Genomic DNA, 15,738 nt, shown 5'->3' with positions numbered 1-15,738 from the left:
AGCTCCATCTAGTGACCAGCGATGGGAAATATTATAAATTAGAATCTAATTTATAATATTTCCTGACTCGTGAAAAAAATAAAAAAAATTTGAACAATGTTTAATCACCTACACACTAAATGTTTAATTAAAAAAACAAAAACATGTTTTGCTGGCAACACATTCCCTTTAAAAGACGTGACAATTCCCACATATGTACATTCATCTCTGTGGAAAATACATGTATTAATGTAGAGTGGAGATAAATACCTCATAGACCCCGTTGCAAAAGTTGACTTCTAGCCCTCTACCTAACTGCCTATGACTTTTTAACCATATACGTGATATACATACACTGTAGCAGATCTATATTATATATACCTTTACTGTACAAATTAGGTATTTATTTATATGTTTACACTGCATTGGACTTTACAATTGTTGCATTAGAAGTTTTAAACGCGAAGCCCCAAAAAATGCCACTGTATTCCATATAGTGACATTTGTCATGGATAGGCCCCCGTGTTAAAACAACGTATACGTCATTAGTATAATGGCCCACTGTATAAAGGATACTCTTGCCATCCATCGCAGTGTGAATATAGCTTAAGAATATACGTTATCTATTTCAAGTCCTCTTAATTAATTCATAATCATATTACACCATTATCAAAGTCACAGTCCCTGTTCATGTTACGTACATGTGCTGTATAAGTTTAGAATTATTTCTTTTAAATGAAAGGCAGAACACAGATTGTATCCGTAGATGTGAATTCATACCAACAGGTTACAGCATGAGCTGCTTCGCTTTCTGCGGTCATAATATAAATGTCGGGGGGACTGATGTTCTGCTAATGAACAGAAAGCAGCTGTATTATGTGACATTTGCAGTATCACGTGAAGGGGCGTCTGCTAGGTACCAGTCTTGAGAGACTGATGTGTATCAAGGTCATTTGATCCCTGGTTCGCTAATTGCTTTCTTGTCCCTGTTTGCTCATTAGCTTTGTTGATGAATGCTAACATGATATTTATTCATACCCTACCAAAGCTATAACGAAGGACCCTAGCGGTCTGAAACGCGTAAGCGTGGTCCCGGGATTTTTGTTTTAATCTTTCTGTTTTAAATGACCGAATAAAACCATTAATTTTTTTATATCGAGTGCTGGATACACCTTTCATTGTTCACTTCTATTGCCTTGTATACCTGCTGTCGTCACAGGACTTCGTTGGGGGTATTTTCGAGCACCTGCATCATTTGGATAAAATTAACTTGTACGAATTAACGCAGTGGAAACGCGGTGAGTGAACTTTTTGTAAAATATTTTTTCTACTTTTTTCAATTTAAAATGACAACCAATATGGCTGCACTTCCTGTTGTCACTTTGCATAAATGGCCACCACAACTAAGTTGCAAAATGCCAATATTTCTGTGAGAAAAAGAAACAATCAGTAGACGGCTGTAAGATCTGTCCGTTTCTGGTTGGAAGTGCTCTTTGATCTCACAGGATAATCAGTAGGGATTTTTGTGTGGTGGGATGAACCAGGATTAGCTTTAAAGGGTTAATTAAAGTAAATATGAATCATTTTCTTATTACCATTTCAGAGTATGGTCGAATGTTAAAGGGGAACACAGTGGCTGCCAGGGCACAAAGGAATTCAGGACTGATCCACATTGGGGAAAGATCTGGAACATTGTGATAAAGATAACGGAAAAACTGCATCAAGGTCACTGGATACTCCCGGAGCCAGGAACCCTCTTCCTCAGACTGCCATGGCTGCGTTTAAATGAAAAAAGATGAGATTATGAAAACCTTAGCAATTATACTTATTAAATATTTATGCATAGAGAACTAAACAACTATATCTGCAAAAATATACTGAATCAATAAATAATAAAAAAATAAAAATAATCGCACTTACAGAATTCAGCATATTCCTGAGCATGCCCAATAATAGTAGTGCAGCTTCTGTGCAAACATTGTGGATAGAGGAGAACACATTCCCACTGGATGCAGGAACCCCAAAGATAAAAGTCCAGATGGAGTCCAGATCAAACTAAAGAAGAAAAACATTGCATCATCACAGGTGCCACAACAGATAAGACAAAGAGCCTGAAATCCAACCAAACAATGTAGCTAAAAAAACCAGATGTCTTAGTGCCAACATAGGAAAAAAAGGCCATAAAAGACTACTATGTGCCAGTTGTGGGTACTAGTACTAAATAGGGCCAAACCAAAGAAAGTGGGAAAATGTAAGTTGGAAAGTAGCGGAGGCCAGGATGAATTAGTATGTATGAGAGGTATGGATATACGTAGCAGACCGTCCGTAACATATCACAGGAACCAGCAGGACTTTGAGTGTTGGTAGCTCAGCTACTTCTATACCTCAATCAAGATGCTGGGCTGTAAGCCAGAAGTTAAGAAACAAAAATGAAAACTGAAGTGGCACTGTGCCCATTTCTTCGTTAAAGGGCACTTGAAAAACAATAGGAGCAGGAAGGAGAAGGGTTGCATTGCAGGAGAGAAGTCAGCCTGTTATTTCCAGTGTTAGCCTTTTGTGGCGAGTATAAATAGGTCTAAGCCCCAGCACTAATGGAGAACAATAAGAATTACAGTATAAAGTATCACTCATATTACCGTATTTTTCGTACTATAAAACGCACCTGACTATAAAACGCACCCAGGATTAAGACAACAGAAAATAGATTTTTTTTTATATTTTACTACTTTTACAAAGAAAAAAAAACTATTTGTTAAAAAACAAAAATTGTTCTGTTTTATCACGTTCTGAGAGCCATAACTTTTATATTTTTTCATCGATTGAGCTGCGTGAGGGTTTATTTTTTGCGGGACAAACTGTAGTTTTTATTGGCACCATTTTTTTGATACATACGATTTTATGATCACTCTTTATTTAATTATTTTAGCGCTAAGGCGACCAAAAAACAGGGGTTCTTTTTAACGCCGTTCACCGTGCGAGTCAAATAATGCTATATTGTAATTGTTCAGACTTTTACAGAAACAGAGATAACATTTTTTTTTTTTTTTACATTGTGCTTAGGGAAAAAAAAAATGGGGAAAGGTTTTTTTTTTTGTTTTTTTCAACTTGTAATATTTTTTTACACTCCTGAAAATGTATCAAACTTTTTTTTTTTTTTTTTTACACACATTTTATTAGTTCCCCTAGGGGACTTGAACCAGCGATCCGGATGAGTTGAACTGCAATACATGGATGAGTTAGGGTATGTGCACACACACTAATTACGTCCGTAATTGACGGACGTATTTCGGCCGCAAGTCCCGGACCGAACACAGTGCATTGAGCCGGGCTCCTAGCATCATACATATGTACGATGCTAGGAGTCCCTGCCTCTCTGCAGGACAACTGCCCCGTACTGTAATCATGTTTTCAGTACGGGACAGTAGTTCCACGGAGAGGCAGGGACTCCTAGCATCGTATAGAACTATGATGCTAGGAGCCCGGCTCCCTGCACTGAGTTCGGTCCACTACTTGCGGCCGAAATACGTCCGTCAATTACGGACGTAATTAGTGTGTGTGCACATACCCTTACAGAAACAGCGTAACTTGCTGAGCTACGCGGTTTCCGTAACTCCCATAGTAGTGAATGGCAGTTACAGAAGCAGCGTAGCATGTGAGCTACGCTGTTTCCGTAACTACTATTCAGTTCTATGGGAGTTTCGGGAACCGCGTAGCTCAGCGAGTTACGCTGTTTCCATAACTCAACCATGTACGCAGTTTTTATAGATACCGAGTTCCGGAAACAGCACAGCTCGCGATGCTACGCTGTTACCGTAACTCCCATTCACTTCTATGGGAGTAACGGAAACAGCGTAGCTCAGCAAGCACTCGGCTGTTTCCGTAACTCCCGACCACATAACCAGGAAGTGGCCGGGAGGCAGCGGAGCCGAATAAGATAGAACGGGGATTAGGGGGCCCGTTCTAGAGAGATAGATAGATGTGGGTCCCACCTGACATTTATGATATATCCTGTGGATATGTCATAAATGTTCTTCATGGGAAAACGTTATAAATGCCGCGGTCACTATTGAGAGCGGCATTTAACTAGTTAAATGGCCAGGAACAGCGCGATCGCTTTCCCTGGCCGTTAGAGTAGCGTCAGCGATAAAACACAGCTGACACCGGCAGTGTATGGAGCGGGCTCAGCGCGTGAGCCCGCTCTGCTCCAAACATCATCCCCTCCCCATGAAGTGCCGGCACATCATGGGTCGGGAAGGGGTTATGTAAGGAAGCGTTCAGGGAGCCCGGCACAGCCGGGTCCCTTGACCGCTGACTATAAGACGCAGAGACTTTTTAGCAAGATTTATTTTTGCTAAAAACTGCATCTAGTAGTCCAAAAAAAAGTAACTGTTTTTAATCAACCTTGAAAATCCGATCAGCCCTATAAAATTTATGCGTGTCTAATCTTAGATAAGGACAAACATATACTTGTCTTACTGGCTAATTCCTACCTGGCAACCCCGGTTACTTCGGTTGATGACAGGCGCACTGACCTGCAAGTTCTCAGGCAGTTCAGTGACAGGCTGCTGCAGGAACAGTGCCATGAGCAGAAAGTAAAGTGCAGGTACATTAGTGTGCTTGGGGAGAAGTGACTGAAGAACTGGAAAGCCAGGGAAATGACAAGCATCACGGTTAATTTCTCTGACCGTTGACCTGCCTCCAGCGCTCCTTCCAACGTTGAATCCTGCAGGGCAAAAATACAGAATCTCAGAGTTCTGAACAAATTTAATGGACCTTAAAATAGACATGGTTAACATTTCCCTTCCTAACCAAAACTTCAGCAACTAAAATAATATTAATTAGTTCCAAAAATCTGTTGGGCTATTCTCAAAGCAATTTATAAGACATTGATTAAATACATTCTTGTGAACTGTTTAAGAGATACGTCTCCGGTTCGTTTCGTTATATGGACGATGAGTTCATGGTTTGCAATGGCACACGTGAATAATTGCACAATTTTGTTTGTCTTCCTAATTGTAATGAATATTCACCATACCAATACCGCCTGTGACGTCGAGATTAGCTTCCTTGATTTGATGATAAAGAAAAATGGCAATAGAGTCGAAATTCGTACATTTAGAAAACCTACTGCTGGTAACACTTCACTATTGGCACATAGTCATCACCCTAAGTCTCGAATACAAGGCATTCCTGTGGGTCAGTTTCTGTGACTTCGCAAAAACTGCTCAAATCTTTCTGACTTTAAAAAAGGAAGTCCGTGATCTAGCTACACGATTTAAGCAAAAGAGGTTACTCTGATAAATGCATTAAACGGGGTTATAATAAAGCCCTTCATATTGATCGAGAGTCTTTGTCCAGAATAAGAGCAAAAATCAATATGAAGAAGCAAATACATATAATCCCAAATCCCCTACTATGCCTTCGGATATGCAGAATAAGATTAGGTTTAACTCTCTCTTTGGCCAACATTTGGAAACAGTGAAAGAGGTTTTAGTTTAAAACTGTCCGAAGTTAACATTATGTGAAGCCATCTCTATTTATTTTATTTTCATTTTTCTTCATTTTTTTCTACTTTATTTTGTTTTTTTCTTTCATTATTTTTCTTTTGGGTGACGTCGAATGGGGTGAGGATTAACAGTTTAATTTAAAATGTATGATCATTTGTATCCTAACTTACCCTTGTAAGACTTAATTGTACTGATGTATAAGCTAGGCTGCTCATTGGCTGCTTGTTTATTTAAATACTTACCCTATACTCAGCCTGCTATGTAACGCTATAAAGAAATCATGTGGTGACGAAACGCGTCAGCACACGTAGCTCACATTCTGACGTCACATGCCCAGGATCCCGCGTGTTCGGCTTTGTCAGATTGCATGCCGCCCTCCATGCTGTTCTGGCTGGTGCTGACACTGGCCTTGCTCTAGTGCCAAACAAGGCTCCCATCACTGGGGCCCACTCCACTTGCTGTGGTTGAGACCACTCTTGGACACCATTTTACTGGATGGACAGTGATCTACTTTGCCAGGCTCTCTATTTGGGCCTACCGATTTCACCCACCTTGGCTGAGGTGCCTCATTGACAGATGAATATATGGCTCAAATAAATAAAAAAAAAAAAAAAATATATATATATATATATATATATATATATATATACACACACATATATATACATATACACACACACACACACTAATGGAACTGCTTGACTCTTGAATTCTTTGGCCAACATTACCATATAAGGTCTGTCCTGGAGTATATGGCCCACCCTGGGACACATGGTCTGTACTGGACTAAGATAGGACTCAATGGCTTAATATGGTCTCCTGCTGTTTACCACTTGTTATTTTACCACTGTGTTTGACATGGTAACCTACCATTTTTTGCCTCTGGCTTGCCCAATGAGATTTATTCCTTGGCTTTGTCATTAACTGCCATTTCTCAGCTCTGCAATTGCATTTATAGGTTTGGCTGTTTGTCACACTATGCAGCTATCTTTATTTGAAGTGTCTCATCACTTTGAGTTCATTGACCTGCCTGAATTATCTACTGTTCATTATAGCCTTATGTGCATATAGATTTCTCTTACCCGTTTTGAGAATTAAGGCCCTTTTACACTGGGCGATTATCGGACAGACAAGCGTTCATAGAACGCTCATTCCGGATAATTGCCCTGTGTAAACAGGGCAACGATCAGCAGATGAATGAGCAAACGCTCGATCATCTGTTGATCGTATCGTTTTAAAAACGTGAAATATTGTCGTTGTCGGCAGAACATCTCCTGCGTAAACAGGAAGACGCGCTGCCGACATGATAACGTATGGGGACGAGAGATCGGAGTAATGACCGCTCATCCGCATACATAGTGTGACAGGAGCAAACAAGCACCGATCAACGATATCTCGATCGGTGCTCGCTGCACCAGCCGAATATAGGCAGGTGTAAAAGACCCTTTAGTTCACTTCATTGTTTATCTGTATGTGTACCATTATATCAGGTTTATGTATTTGATACCTCATGTAATTTGTACCTATACTCTTTGCACCATTTACTCTTTTGGCTATATCGCTCTCACCCGGCCGGGTATGTGATGTTCTCACTGTAATACAGGATGGCCATTGATGCGCTGGTTTTTTGATAACAGCATTTTTATACATATTTGTTTGAATAAAATGTGATATTTTTATAACCCAAGAGTCGAGTGACTATTGCTTTCCAGGTGGTTTTGTCCACTTTTTTTTTTTGCATTATTTATCCTGGTGGCACTGTGCTATTTGTACTGCACCCTGGTTGATCTGATGAGATCGTTTAGTTCTCGCTCTATTCTGATTGATTAGATACAGTTGCAAGATCTGTGACCAAAACCAATTTCTTTCAGGTTGTGTGCGCTTTGGACAACCTATTTCCGTATGCCCAGTTGGGACCCCCTCTATTAGGAGAACCAATGCAATCCGAGGACCACCTCGACGCGCGTTTCGCTTCCTCTGTCCTGACGAAGGAAGCAAAACGCGCGTCGAGGTGGTCCTCGGATCGGGTCTTTTTCATCATGTCCACCCCAGGTAATTAAATAGCCCATTTAGATATAGATGTGATCTCGCATACCCATATATGTAAATATTTATGCCATAGCAAGTTGATCATTCTAGATACCTGATCTTCAGGCTAAACTTTATTATACCACATACTGTTGCAACACTGCTACATTTTATGGCTATTACTATGGGATACGGTGGACATTCCTATCCGGGGTGTTTTTAAATTATTTGTGTTTTAAACGTATGTATCTTGCGGGCAATTTTTCCCTTATGGGATAATAAAGATTTATATTTGTTATTTTTGTTGTTTATGGACGTTATTTGCGCATGAGGTATATTTTTTGATTTTTTTATAACTGATAGTTATATCTGATGGTATGACATATGCTCTGGATACATTTTTGTTGAAGATAAAATATTTTAGATGCACGTATGTACAAAGATGGTCTCCATTAACAATGAATTAACATATGAAATTTACCTAGTACTGTCCCGATTTTGTTGGTCAAGACCGAGTCGGTTTGGTCCAGCCATCCTCCCCCACTCACACCTTCCTTGAACTTAATGAGGATTGGCTGGTTGCTCAAGAGTACCACCAAAATCCTCATGGCTGCAGTGACTGTCGTCGAATGTAGATGTTCCTCCATAAACATGATGACCCAATCAAATCCAAGAGTCTTGACTAATTCTTCACAAGCCCTTGATGAGAAAAGAATAAAAAGATGTTAGTTATTAGTTAGTACTCATAATAAACGCTGACAATGCACATCTGCAGATCTGGTCAGGGAGCAGGTTGTGGAACATCACCATGTCTAAACTAGTGGATCTTTATTTCTTAATACAAGCTTTTTGGCAGGAAAGTTTATGTGAGAAATAACAGAAGAAACCATTCTGGTTGTCACATAAGCTCACGGAAATAACCAGATATGAACCTTGGAGGTAAAATACACAGTTCACTATCTGACATTCCATCACAACATTATATATATATAAAAAAAAAAAGAAAAGTCATCGATCAACTGACCAGTTCTTTACTGAAAGTTGGAGCTTGTCATACATCTTTATGACAGCGTCCTTATAGGATTGAATACAGAACGCTAAGAAAGCTGAAATTTGAGGAGTTGTGACCTGCTGTTATCCTGTATGCGAATCAATCAAATCACAAGTGTATTTCTGCCAATTTCACGGTCAGCTTCTCTGTAAATAAATTCTAACATTGCAACCTGATTTAGAGGACAGAAATAGAGCACTTTATACTATTAATGTATTGTTTTTTTTTTAATGGGAATTTGTTTGTATTTCTATACTCACTACATTGCTTAGTTTACAATACTACATTCAGGCTCATTTATAAGAGAAGGACTTGTATTCTGGTTACAAATAAGGTAAGCAGCAGTACTTAAATGGACAGTGTCATATTTTTGTTTTTTTTAATTAATTAATTTGTGTGTTTTTATTTAATAAAATATTATATTGACTATTTATTTTTTCACACACAATGTTTTTTTTTTATTAACACTTTCTTACTGTACTGGGGGCTGCCATGTTTTATTTCATCTGTGTATGTGTCTCTTAACGACACATACACAGATGGAATATGGCAGCTACAGTGCAAGCCCAAGTCCAAGCAGCAGCTGCAAAAGCAAATAGGATTTTAGAGTGTATAAAAAGAGAGATAAAAACCTGTGATTCAAATGTAACATTAACTTGAATACGGAATTTACTTTTGGGCTCCACATTGTGAAAAGGATATAGGATAACTGGAGAGAGTTCGAAGGCAGATGACTAGATTATTAAATGGGAAGGGATGTGTCTTATAATGAAAGGCTAGAAAACTTGGGATTGTTCAGCTTGGAAAGAAGTGATCTTATTACCATTTCCAAAGACTTTACAAAGGACCAGGAGACATTAATTGTGTGTGGAAGAAAGACATTTTAGACATCAATATAGGGAAGGGTTCTTTACAGCTAGAGTAGTCAAATTATAGAATGCCCTACAACAAGAGGTGGTTATGGCAGATACTATGTCAGCATTTAAAAAAACGGCTAGATGCTTATTTACTGACAAATGACACTGAGGGTTATAACTAATCTAGCAACGAAAGACGTGAAATTGATTGACAAAGGTTGAACTTAATGGACCTGTGTCTTTTTTAATCCTATGTAACTGCAGCTAAACACCTAACAGCCAATCCGATTCGGAGTCTATTATTGTGGCTCAGAAAAGAACAGCCGACATAAGATGGAATGTAAAATGGGCGCAGGGCAAAGTTTTTACTTTGCACCAATCTTCATAAATGTCCTCAACCCCATGTTAATATAGTGTGCATCCCATCATAGACTACTTACTGAAGATTAACGGTGGTCTTTTCCTTCGTAGTATACAGGAGTTTCAGCAGCATATCTAATAGTCTATTTCTTAGAAGAATAAGATTGGCAGAAACAAGTCCTCCAAAGTCATCCTCAGTTCCTTATTGGGGCACAAATAAAAAATTATTTTATTGAAAAACAGTGGCACATAACAGGTCACGCCGGAGTAGTGCGCAAGCTAGAAAGCGGACTTTAAAATGCCTATTGAACAAACCGTTTTATACTGGTAACATGCTTTGGCCATCATGCATGTAATAATATAAAAAAGTATCGCACATGGTTCTATAGAAAATAAATAAAAGTTACATGACTGCGGATAGCAGAATTGGACTACTTACCTGGCTCTAACTTCTCCTCATTATTTACTTCCATTACAACAAACTTCTCACATACAGCAAATGTAGGTAGGGTGGATGAGATGAACTGTCCAAACCTTAACAGGAAAAATACGATTACTCACAATACCAATGGACAGAATAATGGGGACAATCTTAAGGATTAGCAACACAAGTGTATAATAAAAGGTATTTTGTTCAAGGCATAAATAAAATATTACCTGAGCAAGTCGTTGTTGTTTGCAAAACCTTGTAGGAGATAACTCAAGACATTACTAATAGCAGATATAGTAGGTTGTGATAGAGACATGTCTCGTAGGGTCAGTAACAGCTTCGGTATTAGCTGGAATTCCCTCATGAGTTTTGCATTCTTTGCGGCTTCACTGCAACAAAATAATAATACATTTCAAAGTAGCAGGTTTAGTGAAGGACTAAACATTCATATATAAATTTTCAGGATTATACATAGGCAAGAGTGGGTCCCATAGAAAAATCAAGATAGGATCCTTTGTTTTGTTGTCAGTTCATGATACGACATCCCAGACGGGAAGAGTTTGAACGACATTTGGAAGTAGTACCAACCCTTGAGTTGGTTTGCCCATTCCTTATTTGCCCATGTAATGGTGCTTTGAGAAGGGATATAGTATCCACATAGGAGCCGCATGGGCTTCTTCAATGAAGATTAAATGCAATAACTAGGCAACGGACCGCGTAATGTGCTTACAACACACAATTGGTACAATCAAATGAAAGTCAGAATAGTAGTTCATCTTTATTATTTATATTAATCTTTAAAATTACTGGCAAGGATGGCTTTATTACCAGGTTTTTTACACCACTGCTGTATCATCACACTTATTATCCTAGAACTTTGACATCACTGTGTTTATTTCCCCTATACTGTGAAATCATTGTGTGCATGATACTTAAAGTATGATGCTGTATCTTTTTTTCCTGTTCTGTGACCTTATATTAGCTATGACATCACTAGATTTATTATCCCTGTGCTGTGACATCATCACTATGCACATTATTCAAAAACTGTGGCCTCACTGTGTGCAATAAGCGTTTCATATGACTTCACATGGTTTATTATGCATGTACTGTCAGATCACTCTGCTTATTATTCCCGTTTCGTGACATCACTTTGTACATTATCCCGGTCTATTGAGGAAGCCCTGTTACAGATTTTGCGACAAGGACTAGGTACTTCGAGCTGCGTCCTTTAAAACAAGCTTCTAATAATCAAGAGCACTTGTTCCAAACTATTACCATTTTAGGTTTGAAGTTACCCAAATAATGTGCCCATGTTTGATTAGAAAAATGGCTTGGGCTAACCTTGATTCAGTAAGAAGCTCAATGAAATGTTCAAACAGTGAAAGATGGAGCTCATATGGTGCGTGGAGCCAGACCTAAAATACAAACAAGAACAGGAAATTAATAATCATTTACAATACAGCAACTTTATATAAATATACACATAACAAAAATGTCAAGAAATGTAAACCGAATTACAATTTCAAGTATATACCTGGGCAGTGAATAGTTTCCATGTGTCCCAAATTTCCAAGAGCGGGCTCCAGTATTAAACTTCATATTTTGCAAATGCTGAATTTGAAATTATCGGAATTTTTTCAAATACACACAAATCTCTTGTCGGATTTGATTAACCTTGCCATTATTTTAATGTTTCCTAGTTAGTTGTGGTTCTTGTGTGTATTGAACAGGACTATTTAAAGGGTTACTCCCATCTTAGAAATGAAATGTATAGCAAATTCACAGGATATGCCATAAATGTCTGATAGATGTGAATCCCAGCTCTGGAACCCTCACCTATCGCCAGAATGGTGGTCACCTAATCCCCACCCGCCAGGTGAGGCGGCTGCTAGCCGCCGAAACAGGCGGCAAATAAATGGAGAGGTGGTGGCGCATGTGTGCGACTCTCTCCATTGATTCTCCATCTGAATGCTGGGCCACCACACCAGGTGAGACGGAATAGGTTATAAATGTCATAGGTGGAAAGTCAGGTCCCCTATACACCCCTTTGTGAGGGCAGTATCAGATAGAAGCAGAAATGCGGAGTTCAGGATATATATAGTTTTTTAAGATTTGATGAAAAAATCTATTTAAATGCTGCCAAGTCTAATAGAGAAAGTCTGAGTCCTGCTCCCCTGTCTACACAGAGTGACTAACAGCTCTCCCTGTATACAAACTCATACTGGAAAAGCGGTCAATCCGTGCGGCATTTAACCAGATAAGGATCATGCGCCATAAAGAGTATGACACATGTTCCTGGGCTTTAAACCCACTTTCCTTTGGTGGGATTTGCCTCAATATTTGGCAATAAATATACAAGTGCAATGGTTTTCCTACTTTCCTCTGATAAGATTTGCTTCCATTGTTGGCAAATGGAATACAGGTGGTAACAGTCCATAAATATGGCCGTATGAATACGTTCCTAAATCCAGGGCATGGCAAAGTCACAGCGATATTTCATTGTGTGCAGCCCCACTGACATCAATAAACCGTTATTTCCTGAGCTAAAGCTCCTTTAATATGCTTGTTGTATATTGTTACCGGTGACCCTTTTATATACTTATGTGCATCCCACTTTACCATGATGAACTGGTTCCCGACCGCTGGAATGTCGGGTCTCCGGCTGTCAGTGACTGCCGGGGACCCGGAGGAGAAGATAGAAGCAGCTGTCGCTGCTTCTGTCTTCTCCGATGTCTTTTTACACAGCGCTCAATGAACGCTGTGTATAGGAATAGAGACAGCAGCAGCGGCGCTGTCTCTATTCCTCCCGGTGATCATGTGACTGGTCACATGATCGCCGGGTGCCTTTACTGACAGACTGCTGCTGGGTCTTACTAGACCCAGCACAGCCCTATTAGTGACAATCGTCACTATGAGAGGGCTGATTTCCCCTGTAACTGGGGCTGCTGTGCAGCTCCAGTTACAGTGGAAAAACATGGTGGAAAAGAAAGAAAAAAAATATATAAAGTTCCCCAAAGGTCTTTTTGACCTTTGAGGGACAGACCATAGTAATAAAAAAAAAAGTAAAGTCAAGTGCAAAAAAAAATTAATAATAAATACACATAAAATACCCACCCCAAAAAAAAACGTTCCCCCCGCCAATCATTTTTGTAATGCTAGCGCTGACCCAATTACCCGAATATAGACATGTAATATATTAAAATTTACGGTAGACAATGGCGATCACAAATAAAAGGTCTATTTTAGGGTAAAACTATGTTATTACCCAAAAAAAATAGCTGAAACCTAAAAAAGCTTATTTTTTTACTATTATTTTCAAACTTTATGAATAAAAAGTCTAAAATAGCGAAAAAGGCGTGTATAAAAAAGAAACCTGCATTGTCTACGGAAAAAACGTCGCAAAAATCACGTAGTTAGCACAACAAATAAAAAAGTTATAGCCATTTAACTAACACGTGCTAAAAAGGGCTAAACGGTGTCTGGTCCTGAAGGCGCAAAATAGCCCGGTCCTGAACTGGTTAATAAGCAACGGGTACTGAACTGTAATGAAGCACCAAACACCTTTACTTCAGTGTAGAGCACATTTTTGACTGGATCATGGTGCTACCTTGGTCAAAGTGGCCACTTACCTCAAAGTCACAGAGCAGGTCTTGGAAAGCTGTGGAGTTGGGTATTATGGATGTTTCATGACCACTGTCCACTGTCCCAACCAAAGAAAATGTGAGATGTAAAATGTGGCTGTTAAGAAGCCCTCTCTTCTTCTTCAGCAGCATTGCTAGTAGCTTAAAAAAAACAAAACAAAAAAGGCAGTATAATAAAAATGCATATGATATATTACATGGGGATATATATTTCGGGTTTCATACACCATATAATTGAGGGGAAAAGTAGAAAAGTGTGTGAATGTGTAACCGTAACTATTAAAATTTAACCTTTATTAAGATGTTGATTATTAAAAAACTATTTCGCCCTAATCAACATTGGTACACAGCCCTTCAACCTAACCAGGACTCAACTAATAGTGCGTCCCACCTCTAGTCCCGGTCCGGCTTTCACTCAAGCCGCCCGGCTGTCCTCGCTCTGCGTAGGAGCGGAGACTACAGAGCAGGGAAGCAGTACTTAGCGCTTTACATAGCCCTCATTCAGTCTGCTCCTTCCTACTGCTCTCTCGCTTCCTCCGTTCAGTACACGAGCGGAGGTAGCTTAGTATTGGTGAGCAGGGTTCAGTGCTCTGGCACATAGCTAATGTCAACATGTAGAAAAATAGACAGCACGGCACTCACCCCTTGCAAAAAAGGTTTCTTTTTATTCTATGTTGAGGCAGGCAACACGGGATCAGAAGACAATAGAGCCTACGACCGTTTCACGTCCTCCAGACGCTTTATCAAGGCTCTAGCACATAGCTAGAATGGCATTTGCAGCAGATTCATACACGGAGAGTGGGTCACGTATGAAGTTTCTACTTCATTTGCCCTGCACTCTATATATTTTAAATAGAGCACCTGCCGAAGTACCAATTGTGGATGCTAGGTTTAACCAAGCACCATTTCTTGCACTACACTGCTATTGTCCATTTATATAGATCATGCAGCAATGCCCAATCAGCATATCCAATACCACATTCTCAGGATATTAGTAATAGGGCAATTAGCTCACACTTTTTATAACCAGGTGTAGGCATAGGTACTTCTATTTCAGTCAGGGTGAGGACAAGTGCCATATCTATATTCCATCATCCAAGGCACCTATATAGTCAAGCACTGTTGGGCACACATTGGACAACCGGGCCAACTGTCCCTATAGAATGCAGAAAAAGGGGTCTCTGCATTTGTCAAACTTACACCAATTGTTGATTTTTTTTTAACATTGTTATCAATAAAGATTACATTTTAATAGTTACTGTTACACATCCACACACTTTTCCCCTTCCCCTTAATTAGATTACTTATTAACTGATGGTGTACACCTTGTGTGGTCTCCTGTACAATTATTGTGCAAAATTTTGAGGCCAATTGGCAACTCTCCCTATGGGGTTTAATACATCTCATAGATCAGAAACCTATGTTTACTGAGATATCAAGCATAGTATGGGAGAACCAACGAAATCTGTGACCCAGTTTCAAAACCAAGTTGACACCACACTATTGCGCTAGTTTGCTAGCTAGCTAGCTGAAAGCCGGTAAGTAAGCATAGTAAATGGTGTAGACATTGTGTAAGAAATTTTAATGACCAAGGTTCAGACAGGAGGGTGGTGTGGTGTGGGAACCCCAGTGGTGGGAAGGTTCTCTTTTTCAGGCACTGCTCTCCTCTCCATTTCACTGGCTTCATATCCAGACTTTGGCCATTGTAGCAAGCCTCACAGTTGGTTTCTATACATTGTATCCAGCATTACAACTATGACCCAGACTGCCAAACCCCTATCCTAAAACAACACTACTAGACATAAATATTCCCATGCGATATACTAGGTGAACCCAATTAACCTGAAAATTAACAACCTTGAAATGACCATGTCTTGTTAGT

At 39.4% G+C, this 15,738-nt stretch overlaps 1 protein-coding gene across 4 annotated transcripts in view; it reads right to left on the bottom strand.

The window, feature by feature from the left end:
- Positions 1-15,738, bottom strand: part of WDFY3 (WD repeat and FYVE domain containing 3) — a 242,538-nt gene that overhangs the window by 69,675 nt on the left and 157,125 nt on the right. For 3 of the 4 annotated variants that reach the window (XM_075861070.1, XM_075861080.1, XM_075861099.1), the window contains 9 exons: positions 13,845-13,997; positions 11,557-11,630; positions 10,440-10,601; positions 10,222-10,316; positions 9,863-9,983; positions 7,996-8,213; positions 4,470-4,702; positions 1,900-2,034; positions 1,575-1,754 (listed from right to left, as the gene is read on the bottom strand). In XM_075861070.1, coding sequence (XP_075717185.1) covers positions 1,575-1,754; positions 1,900-2,034; positions 4,470-4,702; positions 7,996-8,213; positions 9,863-9,983; positions 10,222-10,316; positions 10,440-10,601; positions 11,557-11,630; positions 13,845-13,997 — 1,371 coding nt within the window. The remainder of the gene's footprint in view (positions 1-1,574; positions 1,755-1,899; positions 2,035-4,469; positions 4,703-7,995; positions 8,214-9,862; positions 9,984-10,221; positions 10,317-10,439; positions 10,602-11,556; positions 11,631-13,844; positions 13,998-15,738) is intronic. The other variant, XM_075861090.1, reaches the window with a different exon arrangement.

The sequence above is a fragment of the Rhinoderma darwinii genome, chromosome 1 (genome assembly GCF_050947455.1).
Source record: "Rhinoderma darwinii isolate aRhiDar2 chromosome 1, aRhiDar2.hap1, whole genome shotgun sequence".
Classification (NCBI taxonomy): domain Eukaryota; kingdom Metazoa; phylum Chordata; class Amphibia; order Anura; family Rhinodermatidae; genus Rhinoderma; species Rhinoderma darwinii.
The sequence above is the reverse complement of the archived record's forward strand: the minus strand, read 5'-3'. Positions and strand labels throughout refer to the sequence as shown.